General features: G+C 39.0%; 1 protein-coding gene across 1 annotated transcript in view; it reads left to right on the top strand.

Moving 5' to 3' along the window:
- The window catches only part of Abca13 (ATP binding cassette subfamily A member 13), a 437,491-nt gene that overhangs the window by 383,781 nt on the left and 26,207 nt on the right, over positions 1–27,503 (top strand). The window contains exons 57-59 of the mRNA XM_031342061.1: positions 120–254; positions 4,837–4,940; positions 12,284–12,376. Coding sequence (XP_031197921.1) covers positions 120–254; positions 4,837–4,940; positions 12,284–12,376 — 332 coding nt within the window. The remainder of the gene's footprint in view (positions 1–119; positions 255–4,836; positions 4,941–12,283; positions 12,377–27,503) is intronic.

Here is a 27,503-nt window from a genome sequence, read left to right as displayed (position 1 = left end):
CCTCTGTTTGGGTGAGAAGAATTAATACAGGCATGGTGGGAGGAAGCAGAAGTCAGAGGGCAACCTAACTCATGTAGGCATCATGGAGAAAGGTTCATGGACAAGCTTCTCTCTTCCAGGTTGCTGCAGATCTGGTGAGGCGCCTGCATCTTGGGTCTCATGTGGACAAACTTGTGGCCACTTACAGTGGGGGCACCAGGCGGAAGCTCTCCACAGCCCTGGCCCTGGTGGGAAAACCTGATATTCTTTTATTGGTGAGTAGTTGGAATACCCACAGTTGTGTTGATGCCTTAAACATGGGATGGAAATTATTTCAGCTTTTAGAACTTCACCAGGAACTTCAGGACTTGAGACACTGATCACTGACTCTATGGTGTAATAGACTGTGCTGCCTTAAGTGAATATTCCCCAATATATTATAAGGTACTGGTGTCATTTTACAAAAATAAGACATTTTTCTTTTGGTAGATTTACATAATATGTTGACATTAAATGAATATTGGTATATTAGCATTCACCTTTTATCCAAACATATGTACACGTTTTTTAACATTTATTTAGTTTTTTAGTTTTTTGATTTAATTTTGAGTTTATGATAAAATTACAACATTTCTGCTTTCTCTTTCCTCCTTCCAAAGCCTCCTATATATCCTCCCTGCTCTCTTTCAAATCTATGGTCCTTTTTTCATTAATTATTATTGAACATATATGTGTATACATATGTATTTTTAAATATAACTTGATCAGTCTGTATAATATTACTCATATGTATATTTTCAGGGCTGAACTTTTGTTATTGGTTAATTAATTGCTGTGCTTTTCCCTGTAGAAGAATATTTCTTCTCAAGAGTTGCTTTGAAGTCCTATGTATAGGTTTATATTTACTGTAGCTGTGCTGACATACACCAATGGTAAATCATAAGGATAGGCATTAGAATTTTCTGTGTTTAATTTAACATTTCTCCAAATCCATATGCTAACAGCATCTTTCATAGCTCTTAGTGATATGAAAGGTAATAGAATTTCTAAGACAGTAGGTCTTGATAATTTTAATGCTGTGACCTTTCAATATAGCTCCTCATGTTGTGGTAATCCCCATCACAAATTCCTTTGTTGCTACATTATAACTGTAATTTTGCTAGTTATGAATCATAATGTAAATATTTGATATGCAGGTAATATCTGATATGAAACTTCCAAAGGAGTCATCATCCACATGTTGAGAACCATTGCTCTAAGAGGTTCTATAGGAAGGTATTTAGGTCATTGAGGGGGTGTTCTGAGTAGGTAGGAAGACTCTTCTTTCAGTTCCTGGCCAAGAAGGAGAAAGTATTGCTCAATTGTACACCTCTGCTGTGATGTACTGACTTGTCCTGAAGTAGAACCTAAAGCAACAGGGCTAGTCCTGGTTTGAACCTCTAAAATAAAGCCAGATGAAGCAAGTGGTCTTTCTTTCTATAAGTGATTCTCTCAGGTAGTGAGTGTGGTGATAGAAAGCTGTCTAATCAGCTTGGATACTGAGGAAGGCTGAGAGAATTCTAGTATGTGACAGAGCAGGAGCATGGCCTCGAGTTGAGGCACTCTCCATCTGTCTGGAAATAGCCAATTCAGGTTACTGTAGCTAGGGATAGGGGATTTTCTATTAATGAGCAGAGCCAATTGCTATGCATTTAAAAATTCGTCTAACTGTGCACAATCCCATCTAAACAAGGAAAGAATCTTGTTCCTATGCCATTGATAGGATTTTAATCACCACAGTCCATCTAAAGCTTCACCATTTTTAGGAGCCACCTTTTAAAATTATTGCTCACACATGAAAATAGCATTTCCCTGGGGAAGTTAATGAAGACCCAGAAGATCAGATGTTAAAAAAATGATTTTGACATCTACTACTTGGACTTAGAAACTGCTTGCTCTTAGTTTGCTATTAAAAGGTCTGATATCAATGTTATTTGTTATAATTGATATATACATGTAAAGTATATAGGTATATACTTTCCCCATTCTGCTATGATGCTGTCCTATCAAGATGAGACAGACTGTGTTGAGTTTAGAGTTTCCTGGCCTTCATCATCACTTCTGACTGGATGTTCTCACACTCATCTAGGCATGGCATGTTTCCTTGTTCAATTGAAGGTGCCTCTACTCTGGAGCCATTTCCTTGTGTTATTGTATACCCATGTGTTTCTTCTTTCACATATTCTCATTCCCATTCACTGTGAGAGCTCAGTACTCCAGCACAGTGGCAAAGTGAGCAGGGTTAGATGAGCTACTACACTTCCTTAGGGTACTCTTGCACATTTGATCTATTATCTCTTTGTCTCAAAGTAGTACTCTTCTTTGTGTCTGTCTCATGGAGATGCTGAAAGCAGTAAGTTAAATTATCCCTGTTAAGTGTGTTACCCGGTGCCTGGTGAGTTACTCAGACAATTCAAGTCACCTGATTAAACCAATGCTACAACATTCTCTACAGAGGCAAGAAGAGCAATAACCAGGAAAGTTTTGAATCACCCATTCAACCTCCTGCCTGAGCAATACCAGACCCTACTTTCTATTTTCCTACTTTTTATTCAGTACACATAGATCACTAGATTTGCAGAAAAGACCAAGTGTTTGTTTTCCTGTTCAGTCCTCCTCACCCATTTACCTTCTGCTTTTTTCTTTGGGGAAAGTTGATGGCCAGAAGCTCTTAAGAGATATATGCTTAATGTTCCTTCACTGCAAAAAGCAGAGACATGCATCACACAGCTAGGCAAGATTTCTCTTAAAAGTGGTTCAGATAACAAGTACTTGGGAGTTTATTGAAGAGGAAAGCTTCAGGTTCCAAGAAACCTCAATTTATTTGCCGTTCTTCAATAAATGATGTCCTTTCTACTGTCATAGATCTTTCTGGTGGAGGCCATTCTGAAAGTTTATGGAAGTAGAGGTTTCATTTTAAAAACATCATGCTTTGCTTTCTTTACCAGATCACTAAGAGAAACCAAACTGGTGTGAAAAATGTGTCTCTTTCCTGCTGTTTTATTGAAGTATCATTGTTTTACACACACACACACACACACACACACACACACACACACACACACACACACTCAAATACATAAACACCTTACTAAGCACTTTTATATTGCTTGTATGTGTATATTTTAGGGCTAATTATTTGAGATTGTGTAACTTATCAGGAAGTTTGTCTCTGAAGAAAACTGATTATCCCTTTTCCCGCAACTGTTGATTGCTGTAGCTCTCCATGTAGATGTTGGATCCTATTGAATCTTCCTCTTCCATATTGATATCTAGAGTGCTGAGGTCATTATATAAGCAACCACTCTATTAAGATTTCATGGATGAAACTTTTCCATATTGCTAAAAGACATTATATGACAGCAGGATTTCAGGTCTTCTTGCCCTTATAATCTTTCCTTCCCTCTAATGTGATGTTTCTGAGCTTTAGGTATTAGTTGCATTGTATCAACTGGGCTAGCTATCTCCTGGTCACTAATTCTCTGAATTGGGACCAGTTATGGATCTCTGTAATAGTCTCTATCTGTTGGAAAAATAAAATTTTTTGTCAAAGGATGAGAGTTATACTTATCTGTAAATGTAAGGATAAACATAATGAGAATTTTAGCTTCTTTAAAAAGCACAAAGGTATTATGGGAATGTTTTGGTTTTAATCCCAGGTGCGAGGATATGGGGCTGCTTCATAGCAAGTGACTATGATTTGCTTTGTGTTCTAACAGGAGTATGAATTTACCAGATGCAGATAGTTTCTCAGAGTGTGTGATGTTTGGGGACTTTTCAGAAGATATATAAATGCTAGATCCCATAAAAGGGGCTGTTTGGCCAGTTGGTGGTTGGGTGCTGTTGATTGTGGTTTTTCAAGTAGTCATATGCAAAGAAGTGATAAGAAGAAATTAGATATCCTGATGGCACAGATCAAACATGTCCTGTTTCCATCTATCCCTTTCTCTCTCTCATGTAATGTTAGGGGGTTGAAAGGGAAGAAAAAGAAAGATACAGAAGTGTGGAAGAAAGAACTCACAAAGTAGCCAAAAGTTCAGCTATAGATAAACATATAGAATAAAATTGAAAATTATATTGGTATAAGAAAATGGCAGTAGCAGGTTCTCTTTTAGGAGCTCTGTTGTTTCTAGTTATGAATCACTGGATAGGTTTGCAATGGCAGGCCTGAATAAATGCCTTAAGTACAATTAGACAGATAACAGTGCCACTATTGTGTGACTGGGGATATCTGACCAGGCTAGTCATCAATGAGGTCCTTAAGCTTTACATCTGGGTAAGACTGCTGATTGCTTTTCTTTCTTGATGACTTACATAGAACCTTCTGATACTGCAAGTGCTAGTCTTCAGGGAGGAGACCTCAAGGGCAGTTCCATCTTGCTTCCTCCATGTCCTACCCAACATTTTTGCATTGTTTTCAGCAGTAGTGTCTTATTTTAAGTTCTGGGAGGCAAGCAAGAAAGTTTCCTGTTGCCTGACTCTAATGCTTTGTTAGAGTTTATGGCTCTTAGGGTAGCATATCACCCCTTGTGTCATATCTATTGAAAAAGGGAGCATAAACATAAACTAATATTTCCTCTATCTTTTTCAAATACTGTTAGCATTTCTTCTCCTTATTCCTTTCTTCTCATATTATATGTCACTTCCCTCCCTCTTCATTGTGAAGGAGGGAAGAGGAGTCAATCCTAACAGGGATTCTTCCCTGTTAGTATCACAATGAGGGTTTCCTCCCAGCCAGGGTCTATATTCATGGGACAGTAGATGTCCATTCCTGTCCATGTTTACCAAATGATCAACACTGTGTTTTCTTCCTCTTAGGATGAGCCCAGTTCTGGAATGGACCCCTGCTCTAAGCGGTACCTCTGGCAAACAATAACACAAGAGGTTCGGGATGGCTGTGCTGCAGTACTAACCTCTCACAGGTGAACTGTCCCTTCTGATTGCTAATTTCTGAACGAGGTTTGGTAGCAATGAGGTCACCCAGAGAATGAAAGGGAAGAGTCTTCATTAGTCTTTAGTCCTAACAGCCCTTTGGGAGATGGAGGCAGAGAGGTTATGCCAGGTGGCCAACCTCTATAGAGAAGCAGAGTTAGAAGTGGAGACTTTCCATGATGTGTCCATAGATCCACCCCTAGCTGTGATTGCTCAGGCGAGGGCTGAACTCTGTCTGTGCTCCTTAAGGACACCCAACTTCTTTCTATCCAGGGTTACCCTGTTCCCACTGTAAGTCATCAGAAATGCTTGCTGGATTACTGGATCTTATTACAGAATTAATTTTATATTTGAAATTATCTACTAGGGTCCCCCTCTCAGATAATGAAACACTCATGTGCCATACAGCAATACAAATGTGGATTTCATGTAACCATTACATGGAGAGCAATAGCATTTGCCTAATGACAACCCTGAAGATGAAATGAAAAAGAGATTATAAGTTTAGTCTTGATTTGCTTCCATGTATAACTAAAATGTACTGTTAATAAGGTGTCAAGAACTGTTAAGATCTGAAATTTTACTTTTTATGGACATTTCATATTAATAGAATTATATAGCATACATATTTATATCTGATCACTTTCATTTATAGAGTTCATAATGTTTACATGGACTACAGCATATTATAATATGTTCCTTTCTTATCCTTGCTAAATAGTACATGATTAATTATGACTTAATACTTTTAGAAATAGGGCTGGCACTATAGCTCAGTGGGTAAAAGCATTAGCTGGGGAAGTCTGAAGATCCAAGTTTGATTCCCCAAACCCACAGTTGAAGGAGAAAAACAAATCCTAAAAGCTGTCTTCTGACCTCCATAAACATGCATGTACCCATAGTCACACACAGACAACAGCAACAAAAAAACACACACACATATAATAAATAAAAAAACAAACAAATGTAAGGAGATTAACTCTGTACCCACACCCATAACTTGTGGACACATTTATCAACACTTGTCTAAATTGGGACATTTGCTATAGTAAGTAAACCTTCCTAGATACACAATAACATCATCTGAATCCATGCTTATAGTACCTTTCCTCTTTTGGACATTCAATGGCTTTGGAAAAATATTCAATCTCAAAATCCATCCTTAGCATCCTGTGTTGCCTTTAAAGTTCTCCAGTTCCTCTGTTCATGCTTCCTTGGCCTGACCTCTGGCAAGCAGACATTTTACTGCTTGTATAGTTGTACCTTCTCCAGAAGTCACACATCTGGAATTCATACAAGCCTTTCAAGGCTGACTTCTTTCCTGATTTCCCACATGCTTTCTCCTGGTTTGCAAGCCCATTGCCTTTCAACAGCAAGCAATACTCTATTGTCTGGCTGTGCTGCAGTTTATTTATCTGCTCATGTACTGACAGCTGCTTTGATTACTGACAAGTTTGGGTAATTACGGGTAAAGCTGTTATAAACATCCATGTGCAGGTTTTTATGTGGATGTTTTTCAGACCTTTTGAGTAAATGCCAAGTAGCTTGTTTGTTGGACTGTGCAGTGAGCTGATGTTTGACTTGAGAAGAATCTCCTTTTTCCTTTAATGGTAATACAAATTGAATCCAGAGCCTCATACACTAGGCAAGTGTTTTACTACTGAACTATACTTCCACCCTTCATTTACCTTTTCTTTTGAGGCAAGTCATCATAGTTGTTAAGGCTGGCCTTCAATTTCCTTCCTAGTTCAGGATGGACTTATATTGTGTTCCCCCTGTCTTAGCCTCCCAAGTCACTGGGATTATAGACTTTTACCACAATGCTCATGACATCAGTTTTTTCTTTTCTTTTTTCTTTTTTTTTTTTGTGAATTTGTATTTATACTATATTATTTAGTTAGAAAAGGTTATACATAGTGCATATTGTTAGATTCTGTGTTCAGGTCTCTTGTTGGATATATGATTTTAAATGTTTTTTATCAGTCTATGTCTATCATTGGAAATATAAATAGTTACAGTTTTTGATTAATTTTAACTGCTCTGTATTTTTAAGCTTTGTACTTCAAAATTATAGCTAGGAACATTTTGCCTTGAATTCATGAGAATGTTTGTTCTAAGACAGGATAATACTATTAGGTTTTAATAATCTTTGCTATATTTAAAGCTGTTTTATGTAAAGTATATGGGAAGAATCTCAACTTACTTTCATGCATTTTGATAGCCAATCATTCCAGAACTGGTTTTTTTTGTGGGGAAATTATTCATTCCCCATTGCATTATTGGAGGTTTATTGTTGACAGTCTTCATCTTCCCCATTGGGATGTGCTTCTACATTCAGTACACAGCACTGTCTCAATTCCAGCCCGTCCTGGGAGGCTCCACCAACAAGCTGGGTCACATCACCAGCTTTCTTCTTTCCCTACTGAAGTTTTGTTTCATTCAAAAATGTTTCTCAATCTCCTCTATGGCTGGCTCCTGATATATGGTTTCTTTAGAAATGTTCTTTAATTTTCAATATTTTTAGAAAATTTCCCTAGTTTCTTTCTGTTGCTCCTTTTGAATTTAACTCAGTTAAGCTTGGCAAAAATTCTTTGTGATTCCTATCATTGAAAATTTACTAGAAGTATGTGGATTACCTGTAACAGGGAATGATAAATGGAGTATCGTCTATTTTCCCTGTAACCTTTTTATTGAAGAATGGACACATGAGATGACATTGTATCTATAAATACTGAAAATAAGTTTGCAGTTATTGCCATATTTTAATGTAATACTTGTCTGTTTTGTTTCATTTTCTTCCCCTGAGATTTATTTCAAGACTAAATGGTTTCCATCGATGTGCAAGTCCTCTTATTCTTCCCTCTCCCTTCTTGAAATTGGGTGTAGATTTCTGGTAGGCCCTTCAGTTCATCTCCTGGCCTGCTCTCTCTGACCCTAAGTGACCTGTTGGTGAATCTGGGCAGAGAGATAGTGGCCCACAACTTGGGGTACAGATTATCACTTCTCAGTGTGAAGTGGATTTTTTGGCATCTTCCTCATAGAGTTACATATTTATGTGCCTTTGGTCCATTCCTGGAGTTCTGAAGTGGCTGTTTTCTTAAATATATCATGCTTTGTCGCTGGCTTTGGAGACAATTATTTGATTATTTCCTTACTCAGATGTAACAGGAAGTTCAACAGCTAAGTTTTTGTTATTTTGTTTCTCTTCCCAATGGAAAATTATGCTGAAACAAATATATATGATAGTTATTTGACTTTATAATAATGAGTATATATTCTTGCTTTAGATGTTCACTTTGTTCTGGAGTTTTAGCAATTGACTACTGATATACTGATTCTGCTTACATCTGCTGCTGGCACCAGGCTCAGGACTTGAAGTCCCACCATAGGTCCTTAGACGGAAAAATGATATAATGATAAAAAATCTTTTTATTTCTCACAATATATATATAATTATTATAAGCTATTCTCTCAAAAGACTGTAAATCATTGCAATATCTCATCTACATTTTCCTATTTATTTGCTTTCATGTCAATATTATACATTTGAATATACACAGATTGATTTCTCTTAGATTTCTCCCTATTCATAGACTATAAAGACATGAATGACTCAATGTGAATGAAGACAAGGGAGGCCTGTATGATTCTATGATTTTTTTTTATTAATCATTTTACTTGTTTACATTTCAAATGATATCTCACTTCCTGATTACCCCTCCACAACCCCCCATCCCATCCTTCTTTCGCCTCCCCTTTGCCTAGTCTATGAGGGTGCTCCTCCGCCTACACACTCACTCCCACTTCACTACTCTAGAATCCCCCTATGCTGGGGCATCAAGCTTCCATAGGACCAAGGGCCTGTCCTCCCACTGATGTCAGATAATGCTATCATTTGTTACATATGTATCTGGAGTCCTGCCTCCTTCCATGTATATTCTTCTGTTGGTGGTTTAGTCCCTGGGAGCTCTGGGTGGTTCAGTTAGTTGATATTGTTCTTTGTTTGGGGTTGCAATCCCCTTCAGCTCCTTCAGTCCTTTCCCTTTCTCTTCCATTGGGGTCTCTGGGCTTAGTCAGATGGTTGGCTGTGAGTATCCACATCTGTATTGGTCAGGTACTAGTAGAACCTGTCAGGGAACAGTCATACCAGGTTCCTATCAGAAAGCACTTCTTAGCATCAGCAATAGTGTTGGGGTTTGGTGTCTGAGAAGGGATGGATCCCTAGGTCAGGTGGTCTCTGGATGGCCTTTCCTGCTCACCAACCTCACCCTCTCCTACTTCCTGGCCCAGGCATTCCCCTACTCTGGGGCATAGAGTCTTTACAGGAACAAGAAGAAAGTAACACAGGAATGACTTGATATTCTTCCCACAGCACAATCAGAAACCTGTTAAACATACATTAAAGTCAAACTTGGATTAATTTTTAAGCTTTGCTTAAAGTGGTAAACTTTTGTAAATGACTGTTGAATAGTGCCACTTTAAAAGCCACAGAATCAAGTTAAAGTGTGAGATGCATCCACAATAGTGTCTGGATTTGATGATTGAATATGGGAAGGATTCCCAGGTGGAGCAGTGCTGGCTGACAGGAGCCTGATATAGTTGTCTCCTGAGAGGCTCTGCAAGTGTCTAATACAGAAGTAGAGGCTCACAGCCATCCATCCATTGAACTGAGCACAGGGTCCCCAATGAAAGAGCTAGAGAAAGGATCCAAGGAGCTGAAGGGTTTGCAGTCCCTTAGGATGAACAACAATATGAACTAACTAGTACCCTCAGAGCTCCCAGGGACTAAACCACTAACCAAAGAGTACACATGGTGGGACTAAGGGCTCCAGCAGCATATGTAGCAGAGGATGGCCTAGTCAGTCATCAGTGGGAGGAGAGGTCCTTGGCCCTGTGAAGGTTCTATGCCCCAGTGTAGGGGAATGCCAGGGCCAGGAAGCAGGAGAGGGTGGGGTGGTGAGAAGGGAGAGGGTGGAGGAACAGGGTTTTTTTTTTCTTTTTTTCAGAGGGGAAAGGAGATATCATATGACATGTAAATAAAGAAAGTATCTAATAAAAAAGTATGAGATGCTTAAGCAGGACTCTTTAGAGAAGCCTGTGAGGTCTTCTGTGTGCCTCCCTGTGTTCTTAATAAACTTTCTATTTCAATTCACCCCGATTCACCTGAAATTCCTTTCTGTGGAGTAGTCAAGGAATAAACAGACCCAAGTTGATGTCTCTACAGGGCAGGGATGTCCTCAGGCTCCCAGCAGCAGTCCTCACTAGAGGTATCATAAATAAGTGGTTATATAACTTGCAGTTTGCATTTCCCAGTTTCTAAAATATGAATCATTGACAAATATAATTTTCACAATATGTAACATTTTTATTTCACTGTCTATATATGAGATGACCCATTTTGAATTTCTGAAAGAAATATCTGTAATCAACTACACACTTTATTGATTTGACAACTCATTGTTTTCATTTGAAATGAAATAATAGGGAAAGGACATTTGCTTTACAGAACTTGGGATTGAGCAGCTCATGGTCTGTTGATTTATTTTTTAATTGTTTAGTAACTATTTAGTGTACTAAATTGGATTTTTTAATTTTATTAATTCTTTGAGAATTCCGGATAATAGATATGATTATATTCATCCACCAGATCTTCCCAGATAACCCTTCACCCTTCTTACCTGTCCAACTTTGTGTCCTCAATTCTGTTTAATCCAAAAAGTCTGGTTTGTTCTGTTTATATAGTCTGCAGGAGTCTGGCTACCTACTGGAGCATAGTTGACTTACTCAGGGTCACACCATTGAAAGAAACCTATTGACTAGGATAGGACTTAATGACCACCTTCCTTCTCCTTGCTGAGATTTTTGTCTGGTGTGGGCTTTTGCAGGTTTTCTGCATGCTGCCGTAATCTCTGTGAGTTCATATGTGCATTTTGTCTAGAAGATGCTGTTTTCTTCAAGGCACCAACAACCTCTGGCTCTGACCTTCGTCCCTATCTTCCACAATGATTCCCAAATCTTGGTCGAGTGGGTGTGATATAGCAATCCCATTCAAGGGTGAATATTCTTCAGTGTCTTTAAAATGCTAGTTCATTGGGTTCTGACACTCTTGTTAGAAGTCTGGGATTTTGAATTGTCATCTCCTCCAGAATTTCTTCTACATTGTTATGTTTAGAAAGTGCATCCCCATATGTAAATCACTTCTGTGTTTCTAATATCTATAGTATGCTTGGATCTCTTTTGTTCATTTCTCTGGTATAAATTTAGTGTGCTTCATCTTTGTAACAACCTTTTCAAGGGCAATCTTCCCTCACTACTTTTTCCAGTTTCCTTTCTCTAAGTAATTCTAAGTTAAGTTTTCATTTTCATGGGGGTAATTGCATTTTGATTTGCATCAAATTGTATTTGTATATTATAATTTATGACTCATAGTTATATTACTTACGAATTATAAATTTTTATAATGCCATACTAATATTAAAGTAATCTTATAATTTAAATAAATTATAGTTAGAAGGTAAAAGTTTATTTCTAGTATTTTATATAGTATTAAATGTGCTATTAAAATACAAAAATTTTTTAAAATTACAGATTCTACTTTAATGAAATATATTCTTTTAAATTTTTATACATTGTTTTACTAAAATAGAACAGCATCACATTCCACCTTTCCTCTCCTGCCTCCTGTTATTCCCATGTAAGTCATCCTCCAACCCCTCTTTGTGACTCTCAAATTGATAGCTTCTTTTTCTTTATTATTGACATACTCATGCATATTATATACATGTCTGCACAAATACGTGAATAGAACTGATAAGTCCATTTTGTTGTTTATGTGCCTGTGTTTCCAAAGCTGACAGCTTTGTGTTGGATAACAAATAAAGGAACCCATATTTTATTCATTTTCAGTTGATAAGTTTCCCATTTTTGTAATATTCTTCTTTTTCCTTGCTATTGATTTTATTAACTCAGGATTTCATGTCTGCTTGTCAATAAAGTTACATAATTGTCTTTGTAAAGAAACCACATGATTGTTAACATTTCTTATACATATATTTTGTAGTTTTGAGGATTGTAAATAGTTCTCTCCTGCATTTTTTATTGCTGATTATTCCTCCAGGCACATAGACATGCTAATAATTCCATGATGTAATTGGCCACTCAAATAAAACCCTAGGAATTTAAAAAATCACATTGTTTCATTTACATGAGTGTTTTAATAGTAAAAGTTACATAACTTGAATCAATAGTATTTGCATCCTTTTTATGTCTGAAGCTTGAACAAGGTTCATACCTTTAAGACACAGCTCATTTCTACTTGTTTATTTCCTCACAGCATGGAAGAGTGCGAGGCTCTGTGTACCCGGCTGGCCATAATGGTGCATGGCAGCTTCAGGTGTCTCGGCCCCCCTCAGCACATCAAGAGCAGGTATTGAGTCTCTTTGTCTGTTTCAGTGTTTCTTGTCAACCCAGCAGCATGATGCCCTGTTGTAGCAAGGGCTCTTTCCAAACTGTTTGGTCCAATTCATTTCTCCTGGCATTCAGTAATGGATGAAGGTCCTGGGAAGCTTAGGGCCAGTTAAAATAACTATAATTATCAAGTCAAAGACACAGCAATTCCCAGGCAGTTTCCTTAAAACATTTTGCTTCCCTTTTCCCAGAAGGCACTGTGCCCTCATTTTTGACAAAAAAAAAAAATTGTGAAGAGAAGATGATTGAAGGGTTCAGATTAAGTCTAGAGGAACAATGACCTCCTTGCTCACAGAATGCTTCATCGAAAGGTGGTACTGCCATACACCTCGCTCCCAGTCAGAGTGTCAGAATGCCTGCTTTCCATAAAATGTATGCTTAGAAAGGTGTCTGACCACACAGGAGGGCAAGAGGGTCATTGTGGTTCCTCTTTTTTATGGCTGATGAAGAACTAAAGATTTTTTTCTTGTGTTTATTAATCTGTTAGATCTATCCCTTATTAATCATTTTTTAACTTCTTCCTTTCATTTACTCCATGGAAGCTTATTTTCTGATGGGTTTCTGTGAATATTTGTTATAATTCTTGTCTTTTGGAATGCCTTAATAATTTTCTTTTCCTTTTCTTTCCTATACCTTTTTTTTTCTTTTTTTTCTCTTTTCTTCTTTACTTTTCCTTTCTTTTCTCTGTGTGTGTTTGTGGGTGTGTGCATTTGAGTATGTGTACATGTGTGTAAGGGTGTATGAACATGTGTGCAGGTGTCTACAGAGGCTGCAAGGGACATTAGATCCTTTGGGTTTGGACTTGTAGGTTTAGGTGAGCCATCCAATGTGGGTTCTGGGATCTGAACTTTAGTATTCTGGTAGAAGGGTAAGAGGTCCTGGCTTCTGTAACACCTGTCCATCTCCACTGAATTATTTCTAATCTTTAAATTATTTAATCATAGTTTTTATAGAGAGAAATGTAGGTCTTCCCCCCTTTTTATTGAAAATAGTTTATCACACACAATACATCCTGATTACAGTTTCCTCTCCCTCTATTCCTCACATCCTTCTGTCTATGGAGTAATTTAGTCTTTCATGTTGATATATCTTTTTACTTTCATTTAATATTTTTAGGTTGGAATTATGCAATATTCTTGGCAGTTTTATGTACCTGCTATGTATGTATGTATGCACACACATATAATATGTAACTACCTTTCCTTTATGAAAACCATTACCACTCAGGATGAAAATAGTTTATGAGGGGTAGATGACATTTTTCTAGTAGGTTCAAGTGAGCAGTGTGGTATAGGAAGGGTCCACCTTGATGTTTCTTATGCTTGTGGCTCATCTTTTGGCAGATGAACCTGTTAGAAACTATTGTTACTATGTGCTTTGCTAGCCTTTATTAAGTATCATCAGAAGAAAAAAAAACACTTCACACTCTGTAACCTTTATGAATGCTTGTATAAAGCTTTATAGCCTGTTCAGATTGCCAGGTGATTTATTAATTCAAGTCCAGCTGCCTACCTTTTGCTTCTTTGCTAAAGTTGGCAACAAATGTGGGAAGAAGCTCACAGGAAGAGCCATCCACTAGCTGAAACCATCTGCAGCTTAACATCGTCTACCCATTCTAAATTTTGGTCCTGATAATGTAAGTTGTAGGTTGAGGCTGAATTGCTGGTAGATATAAACTACAAAATTTATTCAACAAAACCTGGTTTGTGGTATAGCCACTAGAAAATGAAAGTTAATACAGTTTTTAAGAATGCAGTTTAGGTTCTTCAATAACGAATAAGCCTGTAAGAAATAAACACATACAAATACTATTGTGATAAAAACATAAGGAATGACTCCTGGATTTCTACGCCTTGGAGTCAGTAATGCCATGTGAAATTGATGTGGAAAAGAGAAACCGACGTAGGGACCCTTCCTCCTCTTTGTACTTGATAATAAAGGGAAGTAGGTGTCAGTAGCTTCATGCAAGAAGCAAGGAGCTCACTCTTCTCATCCCTAGCCCACTTCCCTGACTCTGTAGGTTCCCAGGAACATGGATATCTTCCTGCTTCAGTTGGTGGCAATGACTTTGCTGCCCATTTTGTGTTAGAAGATTGCGTCAAGTTCCCTATACATAGCGTCCCTTTGCTATCCTGATTGTCCCTCCTACCTTGTATGCATGGCTTCTTTCCTTAGGATCTAAGCACAGTCCACATGCACCCATGATCAGAGACAGTCTTCCGAGACTACATACTCAATCTTCTGCAGCTATCTAGATACTGAGTCTCATCCTGTTGCTTGCTCAGACCAGACTTTTTCTTTTTTCACAGCTTTAAAAGTTCTACAGATCAGGAACCAACACCCTTGAAAAGATAATTTATTACTCAAATTTCCCAAACTTAAGGGCCACACAGACCATGTAGGAGACCATGAATGTCATTCTATAAACAGTTAATAACATTAGAAAAACATGTATACAATGGCCTCTAATGTTTCCATTGGAATCAAGTGACATTGTTCAGTTGGGCATAGGATTAGGCAGACTATGGGATTTAGGCATAAATAATTAGGTGTCTGGAGACTCTAGTCTAAAGGGCAGGTAAATGACAGCCTATTTATGAGGTCTCAATTGGAAGACAATGGGATGGTGAGCACCACATTAGCTGGTTTCCTTTATGAAATAAACTTATAGGAGGACTTTGATTTCTTTGAAGTACCACTTCTGGGGGGAAAGCTTACCTAGAACTAGTAAGTGCCCCCCTCCCCACTGTAGCATCAGAACACACAAAAGAAAAATAATGACCTGTCCCAGGATCACTGAAGCTAAGCCTCAGGGGTCCAATGAAGGTCACTGGTGATAATGTACAGAGGAAGTTAAGGTGCTCAAGCATTGCAGGCGTCCTGGACTGCCCCTCCACTGCTAGATGTAGTTTAATCTTTCTTATAGTAGTGACTGTCACCTCCGCACCATTCTGAATACCATCTGTCTGCAACATGTATTCATTATGGAGTTGTAGCACCAGAAACTGTGGTTCTGGACTCGGAGCCACTCACACAGAACTCCTGTGTAATGATAACCATTGTCTGTGGCAAAGGGCCCAGAAGAAAGGGCAGTAGGGGACCCCCTAACCAAGAGGGTGTGTGGGAAAAAAAGCTCTTATTTTTACTTTGATGTTAGTTTTTAACCCAAGTTATAATTTAGGAAATGTTATCGACATGAGGGCTTTCAGCAAATATAAAGCTGTTTTGCTTTTGACATTTAATAATTTCCTTAGCAAAGGGTCTGCAGGTTGCCTGACTGCCTATATCCATTTTGGTACACTCACAGTTTGAAGTACATGTATGCCAGGTGACATTATACAGGCTCATGGGGGATGTACCCTCGAGATCCCACACATTGTGGCAATCTGAGCAGGGAGAGTACTTTGAGTGTTAGGAATGTGGATGTCCCTCACGCCTTGAAGAATAGAAACACTTGGCAAAAGGAAGAATAAATAGATTTCATTAGTTAAGAACCTGTGACTGGGGAATCATAGTAGGAGAGCAAGTAGAAAAAAAATATTTCAAAGTTGCCATGAAAGGAGGTCCTCAGGCAGAATAAAGCTAAGATGGCTGTGCTGAACCTTCCTGGGAGAACTATGGGCTTTGGGGCCTTTACTGGAGTTGCTCAGATGGCATTGCTTTCCTCATAGATCAAGCAATTCCTTTTTATGTGAAGTTGCCTTATACCTATAAGATGCTTCATAGGTTCCATAGTCCCACCCGCAACTGTAACAAAACAAAATAAAACAAAACAAAATGAAAACATTGACAGATGCCTCCCAGGGGCCCGCTTCAGGCTGACATTGGCTGTGTCATAGAGTTCTTTATTCCATGTTCTCATAAAACATACAGACTTAGGTGCATCAAAATGGGAGGATAAGGACTTAGACTTCCAGGAGAGGATTGGGCCATGGGTCCTACCTTTCCTTATTCCTTGGCTGAGAGAAGAAAAGATCATGTCAGGAGAAAGAAACAAACGGATATCTTTTTTCCCACAGGCTTATCTTTTGTGGTCTGGGCTGACCTTGTTTTGCAGAACCTCTAGGGTCCTTATGAGAAGTATACCCTAGTGTATATATATATAGCTCTTGCGTGTGATTTAAGGACACAGCCTGAAGTCAAAGAGCTATGCACTCTCTTAGCCAGGCTTTCTTGAAGGGTCCTTTTGTGCTCTTTTAAGTCCATCTTGGACCTGTTATGACTTGTACTTTCACCTGGACCACCTCCCACTAATGACTCCTCAGTAGTTCCATCACAGATGCTCATGGTCAGTCATCCTCCCCTGTTTCTCTATCCTTGCTGATGTTCATCATTTTCCCCTGGTGCCTTTGACTTCTCTTGGTAGAGTTGGCCTCCTTTTTACCTTTAGTATATGATTACCTTTCCCTTCCAAGTGACCTATTTGATCAAGTTTAATTTCCTTGAATCTGCCCCCTTACAACTCGCAGCTGGCACGTTCTGGGAGAACACAGACTTTGCTCTTTATCTTTATCTCAGTGTTATTTTGTCCTCAGCATCTGTGTTATTTAATTCTGTTCTAGCACAGTGACAGCCTCTGCTAGAAGCTTTGGCTTAGGAATATACAGGAGAGCTATACCAAGAGGAATATACATGGTTCTTAAATGTATAAGTTTTGGTTCATCAGCAGGGTTATATAATCATGGAAATCACCTATCCCTGACTTCCTAGATACTGCTGTTGTGCAACTGTGTTGTTCTCTGAGCTTTCATGGTATACTTTTCTAAATGTACTCTGTAATACTTGTAGGTACATAAAAAATGACTTGAACCTTAGAGATTGACAATCAAGATGTCTTTTTAAAAATATTTTATTGGATATTTTATTTATTTACACTTCAAATATTATCTCCTTTCCTGGTTTCCCTATCCCAGCCCCCTCTTCCTGCTTCTATGAGGGTACTCCCCCACCCACCCACGTACTCCCTCATCACCACCTTAGCATTCCCCTGTGCTGGGAAATCGAGCCTTCACAGGACTGAGGGCCTCCCATTAATGTTAGATAAGGCCATTCTATGCTACATATGCAGCTAGAGCCATGTGTCCCTCCATGTGTATTCTGTGGTTGGTGGTTTAGTCCCTGGAACCTCTGGTCGGTCTGGTTGGTTGAAAATAGAGATGTCTTAAAAGTGGTGTTTGCATGGGGAAGTGGGAGGCAGCAGGGGTTTGTTTTTGTTGTTTTTATTTGTTTATTTTTTGGAGGGGAAACTGGGAATGGAGAAATTTACATGTAAATAAAGAAAATATCTAAAAAAAAAAAGTGGTGTTTGCACTTAAGAGCTGAGATCCAACCAAGTTCAAATTTAAAAATCTTATAATTTAAATAAATTATAAGTTAGAAGGTACTGCTGACAGTATTGTTTGGGCAAGTTAGGTAATGGAAACTTAATGGAAAGTATGCAATTGGGGCTATGGACTTTGAGGGTTTGTAGCCTCACCCCATTTCAAGCTCTGTCTCTCTTTCTACTTCCTTTATGTGTTTGGCATGTGATCTCTCAGCTTCCTGCTTCTGCCTTTTGCTTTTGTGCCTCCCAGCCATGATGGATTCTTTATGCCTTTGGGATCATGTGATAAATAAAGTCTTCCTTCCATAAGCTGCTTTTGGTCACAGCAACAGAACAGTAACCAATACGCTCTACTATTTCAATTAAAAGGAGCCAACAATGGGATCCTGCTGGTAGGAATCACTTTAAGGGGTTATCTTGAGTCTTCCTGGTTTTGCTTAGTACTGACTGCTCTCGATCCTGACAGTAGTGGAGGTGGGGAGATCCTTTCAAAAACAGGTAATGACTTCCAGATGGGCGTGTAGTATATTTTCAGGGGTGAGTGCTCATAGGGAAAGCTGCATGCTTTTCCTCCCTACAGACTTTGTTCTCCTCCCTGTTCCTCCTCTCTCTCCAACCTCTGTCATCTTTGGGCAAGAAGTCTCATGATCAGTGCCATGATTCCGAAAAGCCCTGCATAGTCAAAGTCACCACAATGAAGCGTATAGTGTCACATAAGGTGAGTATTAATTTGCAACTTTTCAAACACTCAGAGGTTGTGAGCTTAAAGAGAAGAACCATTCTTCTAGCTTCGAGAAGAAAGTCCACCGACAGCCTTGCAGCAGAATGTATTTCTTCTGTAGCATGGACCCAATTTTATGGGCGAGTTCATCAGAGTCTCTCTCTGCCTCTGTCTCCATTTCTCTGTGGTACATGCACACTCTCACATGTGTGAATACACATGGGCATGTGTGCATGTGTGCGTGTATGTATGTGTGTGTGTGTTCAGGTTCATGTTAACCTCTTTGGGTACTGATATTTGGTCTCAGGCAGTTAGGGATTCATTCTGTAATCTTCTGAGTGTTATACCTTGCGCAGTCCTGACAGCCCTGGTAGCTGCCTTCACCAAGCACATTCATAATGCATCTTTAGGGAGCCAGCAGCAGCTGCAGGATGCACCTGTTTCTGTTTCTGTTTCTGGCCTTGGAACTGACTGAAGAAGCCTTAAGACAGAGTCATAAAGAGTCCCCTCAGGAATGAGAAAGCCAGCATGCTTCTGACAGTGGACTGTGCAATCTGAAGTATCCTGGACCAACTCCTGACCTGGGAGAAGGAAAATGAAGGTTGTTTAGGTATAAGTTCTAACAAAAGTTTTTAAAATGTAAAGAAAATACTTATGAATGTGAGAATTTTTATTATCTTGGGCGACCAAACTGGGAACTGTTCCCACTGTAAGTATACTTGTTAGCCATGTAGCACAGAATATAGTCTTCAGTAAGGGTGTTGGTGCATTTTCTTTTCAAAACTAAGAAGAATGGCATTGCTCTGAGCTTACAAGTTCTGACTGCCTGAGAAGCTGCAAATTAATATACCACCTTGTGTGACACCATATGTTCCATTGTGGTGACTTTGATTTAATGCTTTTATAAAACCTCACTATAAACATAAAAGCTCAGATTAAGACTCCATCACCAAATAATGAACTGTCACACTTAAATGTAATAGAGATCATTCGATATACTTATGTCAGTTTCACAGATGGGGATGGAAGTTGCTACATGAGCATATACAATGGCTTGTGCTGTGATGGGGAGCTATGCATTCTTGCACTATAGAATGCCACTCTCAGGTGCATTGCTGTGGTTTAAAGCATCGTAGACTTCAGTTGCTTCAAGTAATCCACAATTAACTCTCTACTAGAAACTATGCTATTAAAGAAGAGACAGGTGGCCTTGTCTCATTACTCAATGTGTCTTCACAGCAGCTGACTCACTCTGTATCTTGTTTTCACAACATCATGTTGCATGAACAAAATTAAGTTGTTCTAGCCTAATAACCTGGGGAAAGATTCACAACCTCATGCCTTGCTCATGTTGAGTATTCTGGTGGGACACCTCTACTCTTTGAAGTTCAGATTATGAGAAATATCATCACAAGCTGTCATGTTACCAAAGGGGAGTACACTGCTTTTATTTTTCAATGGTTTTCATTACAAACAGAGCAGACTGATGTTCAGCCACAATGAGGATGGAAAATGACATGACTGGAGCTCATGACAGCTTAGATATATGGGCATTTTGGCTGGGGGGCTCAGATTCACTGTGGTTCCTGTGAATTAACAAATATTTGCTAGCCTCCTTTATCAGAATGATTTCTAAAGATAGACAGTAGTGTATCATCAGACACAGGACTGAGCACGTGCTATTCTGCGTCACGGCTCTGAGAGATTGGTGATCATCATGCTGTGAGATGCATCTCACTTTAAATCAGGAAATATAATGGTGCATTTGTGCAGGGCTGGAGATTGAGTGGCAAGTGGCAGATGAGGTCTATCGTATATGGAGTGGACAGGACAATGAAAATCAAAGTTTCTATGCATGTGATCTAGGAGTGAAGAAAGGCCAGAATGCACATAAATTGCATTATGGAAGGGTTTCTATGAGTGGCTTTGTGGGCAAAAAGGCATCTAGACCAAATGTGCATCAAAGAAAGGCATAAGAAAATACAGCATGAGTCATGTCCTTAATGGCTTGACTATAAATGGTGTAGAAGTTGATTGGTGTGGCACTCACTCCAGGATAATGTTTAGATCAATTCTCCAAATGGGAAGCTATAGTTCTAAGGTTAAAATGGGAAAACAAGTGGAAGCAATGAAAAGAGGGTTGGCCATGAAGAAAATAGCTGTCACAGCTATTTCTTTGCTCTAACTGAACACCAAATACAATGAATTAAAGTTGAAAAAGCATAGACAGTGCTGAGAAGACAGGACTGAAGTTAAGATGACATTGCAGCAGACTGGCCATACATAAGGGAACTTGGGCAATGGGAAGATACTGATGTCATTAGAGAAATAGACATGTGAAGAGAGAGGAATTCTAGGTACTGGATGCTCATTGGTAGGCCTTAGTAAGTTCCTGGCATGATTCATAATGAAGGAGGGCTACTGAGATTAATTTATGGATTCTTTCTCTTATAGCAGGCAGGATAACATCAAAAGCAGGACGCTCAGTGCCTCTTCTTAGCTCACCAGAGTGCTGGACCAGTGTTTACACACTTTGAAGTCAAGTGAGGTCAGCTCCATACCTTGCAGAGCCATAGGTTAGCTGCTAAAATGTTTTGGAAGCATTAGCCCAGATAATTCTTATGGTATGGGCAATTATTGTTATAATAGAGAAGATCTGGCCAAAAGAGCAAAGCAGTTGGCTCAAAACACAGTTGCTATTAAGAGAAACAGTTTTAAATCTGAGGCTCTTGATTGCATATTTCTTTCTGTGTCACTTTCCTATTCTTAAGTGACTTTACCTACATTGAAATATAGTATATATGTATATATGCATATATGTATTGAAAACATGTATATATGTATAAAGTGCATGTAAAACAGAACTTTGCTTTAACAAATGCCATTGGAACAAATGTGATGGCAGTCATGAGATGCTCTTGTGGTACTCCCTTCCTGTTGCATTTTCTGAGGAGAAGCAGCTTATTTGCTTTTGAATACAGAAACAACTCCTTTTGAGCAGTAGCATGATGCAGTGAAATAAGATTCACAGTAAGATATTTCATTATTTACCTATTTTATATTCAAGGAATATAAATTTGAAACCGCTAACATAGCTGAGAAGTGATTATTTTTATCCAATGTGGGCAGTGATAAACATTTTATATTATTTGGAAAATAAATTTTGAAAACACACTGGCCTTGCACCAATCTGAGGAAGCAGGGACTCTACTCTCTACTATAACGTTCATTCCCAAGAAAAACTTAGCTCTCATTTTTTAGGACTTTGCTCTCATTCTCTGCAGGAAAGTTTCTTGGAGCATGCTCCACCCATTCATAAAGCAGGAAAACCTGGAAGGGAGCAGTGTTATTACCAGATAAATACTACATTTCAGAGGTTGCACTGTGGCTTCCTATAGCCAAAGAGTCCTAAGTGGAAAAGTGTAACTTCATTGAGAGGGTCAAACGTTTTCTGAAGCAGCTAGACTCCAGACATTAAGCCTACAAACATTCCTGCTATTTTAGGTTCTCTGTCTCCCACAGAAAGACCTAGACAGACTACATATTAAATAGTGGTCATTTGTTTACCTGTTGTTTTCTGCCTGTGTCCATAATACTTGCGGGGTACACTTTTACTTTGTTTACCTCTTCTTAATTTTTGGGTAAAGTTTGGTAGGTCACATAGATTACAAGTATTTGTTAAAGAAATGAATGAATGAATGAGCAAATGAATGAATGAATGTCCCCCTGCCCCTAGCATCTAGGAAGCCTTTGCTTAACAAGGAATTCTCTCTGAGTTGCAATGACTGTGGCTTTAAATAAGGCATTAATCGGAGGCTGCCCTGCAAGCAATGGGCTGTGTATGGTGTAATGCACACTGGGTATTAATAACAATAATCAATCTCCTCAGTAAATATTTTTACTCAGATCCCATTTATCTCCAGACAGGATGCTGCCTGCTTTCTCTCAAAGCAGTGTGTTATCCACACTTACTTGTTGCTTTTAGAAACAGGCCTGCGTGTGCCTGTACTCCGTGTCTCCATTAGCAGGCACTATCAGGTGTGTGATTCAGCCCTAATTGCTAACACAGCCTTGGCAATATTCTGTTGTCACCTTCTCAGCTGGAAAGCCAGATTCAGTGCAGATGTACCTCTGGCCTGCCGTGAATTAATGCGCAATGCAGACAGCAAAATGGCTACGAAAACTCAGCTCCACACTGTAGGATTCTGATTCCTGACTGGAAATACAGTCAAAGCACAACACAATGCACTTCAGCCCAGAAAGTGCATTCTATTAGGTCAGACCTATATTACAGGGTTAATGTAAATTCAAATTGGGACTGGAAAGATGTATTTATTCTGGGTCCTATCTATCATCCCCCAATTTATTTGTATGGAACTGTATGAATCCTTAAGCTTTCCTTTTTCATAATTTAAAAAAACATTTCACAAACTTTTACCTTGAGTTCCATTTTAATAAAGACATGTAGAAAATGGGGGCAATTAGACCTTGTTTACAGAAATGCTGCAGATTTCTTGAGGAAAGCTGGCCAGGCACAGTACATTTGGGATGTGACTCCACTCACCTGCATCTCATTGCCTTGTGGAATTTAGGAAGCTTGAAGCACAAGAATGAGTAGACAATGTGTACAGGAAGAACAGGCCTTTAGTCATAATATACCTACCTCCCTGTTGCTGTCCATTAGGCAAAATGAAGCCATAAGGTTGGGTCTTCGATGATCAGAAAATCTGCCCCTAATGGAAGAATATCACATAGTTCCTTGCAAAAGTCATGAATATCAGAAATCAAGACCCATGGTTCTATTCACAATCTTCTATTCTTCAAAGATTTTTTTTTCCAGCAATTTCATAAACCTATGCCCATCTTTTGTGGCTTTTTAGCAACTGTCTAAAAAGCTATACTAGCAGATTTCTTCAAGAGATTTATTATTTTTATTTTATATATAGGATTTTCCTATGCATATATATATGTATGTATGTATGTATGAATGTATGTATGTATGTTATGCATTGCAGTGAGTCAGGAGGCCAGAAGACACCATCAGATTCTCTGGAATTGGAATTACAAATGGTCATGATATCCATGAATTCACAGTGAACCAAAGTTGAATCTTGTGTAAGAGCAGCCACTTTTCTTAAACACTGAGCCATCTATCCAACCCAAAGCCTTCCTGAGATATAGTTCCCATATCATACAACTCACCAATGTAAAATATACATCTCAACAGCTTGTACTAGGTAGGCAAGTAAATGCAACATGGTCTCCTTGTTAATTGTAAAATGTTTAACTATTTCGAAAAGAAGTCCTGTGTCTTCAGCTTTTACTTTATGTGCTCTCAGCAAAACCTAGCCTACAACAATTACTTCAAGCCCTATAAACTTGTCTCTTTAAATTTTTTGATAGTTTTACACACATACCAATGTGTTGTGACTTTATTCACCCCAGTACCCTGTTATCTCCATTCCTTTTCCTCTGAATACCATCTTCCTCCCAACTTGTCTACCTAGAGGCTACAGCACTGGAGAAAATGACACCCCCATGGGCAGCAACTAGTAATAATCAAGAGCTCTTCAAATGGGGATTAAGCCTGTTGATGCTTCTCCTATCCATGGTGGTATGTTGTTTTAGGGCTCAGTCTTATACAGTTGTACAGGTATCCATTGCTTCCATGCGTTCATGATGCCAAGGTTTGTTCCCATCTGGATGCAGGATGCCATGGCACTCCACCTTATCCTATGATCATATTGTTTCCATTCCTTTTCCTGAGATGTTTCCATTCACTTATTCTCTTCATTGTTACCAGATATGAGTCTCTGAAAGAAAAAAAAAAACAACACAGTACTAGTGTATGCACATTTAGAAGGAAGTTTTCTAATATCTAGTTAGCAGGGGAAAAGGTACTGTGTTTCCTACCTTAGGGCTATGACCTCCCCAGGTATAGGCTTTTGACCATGTTTATAGTTTTTATACTATATGTGTATTTCCTCTCCTGGTGCAGGCTTATAATCTAATCATAAGGAGGTAGATGACCACTAATGTATTCATGCTACTACTGCACCAGTGGGCATATGCTGTTGTTTAAGATGGGATTGCCTGCTTGCATAATCTACAGCAGGTTGAGACTACTGGTGAGTTTTCTCTCCCACCAGTCTGCATAGTGCCTTGAGTATTCAATGCTAGTCAAAGGGGAGTGTTTCCCAACACAGTTCTAACTAGATTTCTGTGCACTGTTTTCAGAAAAGACAACCAAGAATGATGTAATGACTACTCTTCTTATATGAGCCCTTGGAATTTCTCTGAATAATGGCTCATGGAAGGTACCCTGTACTTGGCACTGGAGTGTTTATTTAAAAGCTCACGGCTTCTAAGAATGATAGTGGTAGTCTATGAAGGATGATACTTTCTCAGTTCATATGTTTAATATTTTCAATTGTTATATTATTAGGCTTCTATATGGCTTTTGGGAACATCTTTAGTATATTTACCCCCACCCTGCTCCATACCTACATTTCCCCCATTACCCATTATCAACCTTACCTAAACATCTTTATGCCTGATGTGTCCTCCTCTAGTTTCATACCCACTACATTTTCACCACCTCATTCCCACCATCATTCCCACCTCAACTTCTCTATGATTCTTTGCTTCCTGGATTCTATGGACACATATTTCAATTTAAATACAGAGATCTATAGCTGAAAACTAGGATCTTCATATTAGAGAGAATAGGGAGACATTTGTTTTCTTGGCCTATGTTACCTCATGAAGTATAATTTCTAGTTCCATCCATTTACCTGCAGACTTTATAATATATATATATATATATTTATTTATTTATTTATAAGTTGACAGACACATGTTGATCCCATTTTTAGCAATGATGACTAGAGCAGTTATGAACATGGGAATATAAGCATCACTATCTTAGGATACAGAGAATCCCTTGACTATGTGATGTTTTAAGTTTTCTATTGTTGTGATAAAACATCAGGATCAAAAGCAACTTGAGGATGAAATATTCTTTTTACTTGTTCTTCCACATCACACTTTTTCAACAAAGAAAGTTGGATCAGGAACTCAAATGTGGACCCAGGAGATAGTAACTGAAGCCAGGGCCAACAAGAATAACACTGCTTACCAACTTGTTCCCCATGGCTTCTTCAGCCTACTTTCTCATACTACCTAGGACTTTCTGTTTAGAAATAGGACTACCCAAAATAGGCAGGACTCTCCTCTCTCAATCATAAATAAAGAAAATGCCTCAGAGGCTTGGTGGCAGGCCACATTAGTGGGCATTTTCTCAATTGAGATGCCATCCTTCTAAACAACTCTAGCCTGTGTCAGATTGACATCTGGACATCATGCTACGAAATATGCCCATGAGTGGTATAGCTGGATCATATGGAAAGTTTATTCTTGCCTTTTTGAGAAAGCTCTATACTTATTTCCATAGGGACTGTAGTAATATAAATACAATAGTGAATCAAGATTCCCCTTCTTCTATTCACCTTCATCTGTTTTCCTTTTTTCTTTTCATTGGATATTTTCCTTATTTACATTTCAAATGTTTTCCCCTTTCCAGGTCTCCCCATAAGAAATCCCCATCCCATCTCACTTTCCCCTGCTTCTATGAGAGTGCTCACCCACCCACCCACTTCCATCTTCCTGGTCTGGCATTCCACTACTCTGGGGCATCAATTACCCTCAGGATCAAGGGATATTCCTCCCACTGATGTCCAACAAGGCCATATGTGGCCAGAGCCTGTACTCTTTGATTGGTGGTCCAGTCCCTGGAGCTCCAGGGGGTCTGGCCTGTTGACACTGTTGGTCCCCCATGGGGCTACAAACCCCTTCAGCTCTATCAGTCCCTTCTCCAACTCCTTCATGCATTTGGGGACCCCAAATACAGTCAAATGGTTGGCTGTGAGCACCCACCTCTGAATTAGTCAGGCTCTGGAATAGCCTCTCAGGAGACAGCCATATTAAGCTTCCATCAGCAAGCACTTATCAGCATCCACAATAATATCCAGGTGCAGACTCTGGATGGCCTTTCCTTCAGTCCCTGCTCCACACTTTGTCTCTATCTTTCCTCCTGTGAGTATTTTGTTCCCCCTTCTAAGAAGCACTGAAGCATCCACACTTTGGTCTTCCTTCCTCTTGTGTCCTGTGAGGTTTTTTTCTAACTTTTTAAAAACTTTATTGCACCATGATTTCAATTTATCTGAATTTGTTAACATTTAACAACATATTTTTTTAGATATTTTCTTTATTTACATATAAATTTCTCCTTTCCCAGTTTCCCCTCCAAAAACAAACAAACAAACAAACAAACAAAAACAAGAACAAACCCCTGTTGCCTCCCCCTTCCCCATGCTTGCCACCCCACCCTCTCCCACTTATTGGCCCTGGCATTTCCCTACAGTGGGGCACAGAACCTTCACAGGGCCGAGGTCTTCTCCTCCTATTGATGATCGAACTTGCAATCCTCTACTATACACATGCTGCCAAAACAATCAGACCCACCATGTGCAGTCCTTGGTTGGTGGTTGAGACCCTGGGAGCTCTGAGGGTACTAGTTAGTTCATATTGTTGTTCGTCCTAAGAGGCTGCAAACCCCTCAGCTCCATAGGTCCTTTCTCTAACTCCTTCATTGGTGACCCTGTACTCAGTTTGATGGATGGCTGTGAGCCTCTACATCTGTATTAGTCAGGTACTGTCAGAGCCTCTTAGGAGATAGCTATATTTAGGCTGGCTTGTCTTTCCTTCAGTCTCTGTTCCATAGTTAATCTTTGCAACTCCTTCCATGGGTATTTGGTTTCCCCTTTTAAGAAGGAATGAAATGTCCACCTTTTGATCTTCCTTCTTCTTGAGTTTCTTGTGGTTTGTGGGTTGTTCTTCCTGTATTCCAAACTTAATATCATCCTGAGTGAGGTAACCCAATCACAAAAGAACACACATGGTATGCACTCTCTGATAAAAACATATTTTAGGTAAATAGAATTAAATCACATTCTTGTTTCCCTTTTGTACCCCCACTCCTCC

Source organism: Mastomys coucha, unplaced genomic scaffold, assembly GCF_008632895.1.
Source record: "Mastomys coucha isolate ucsf_1 unplaced genomic scaffold, UCSF_Mcou_1 pScaffold22, whole genome shotgun sequence".
NCBI lineage: Eukaryota > Metazoa > Chordata > Mammalia > Rodentia > Muridae > Mastomys > Mastomys coucha.
The sequence above is the reverse complement of the archived record's forward strand: the minus strand, read 5'-3'. Positions and strand labels throughout refer to the sequence as shown.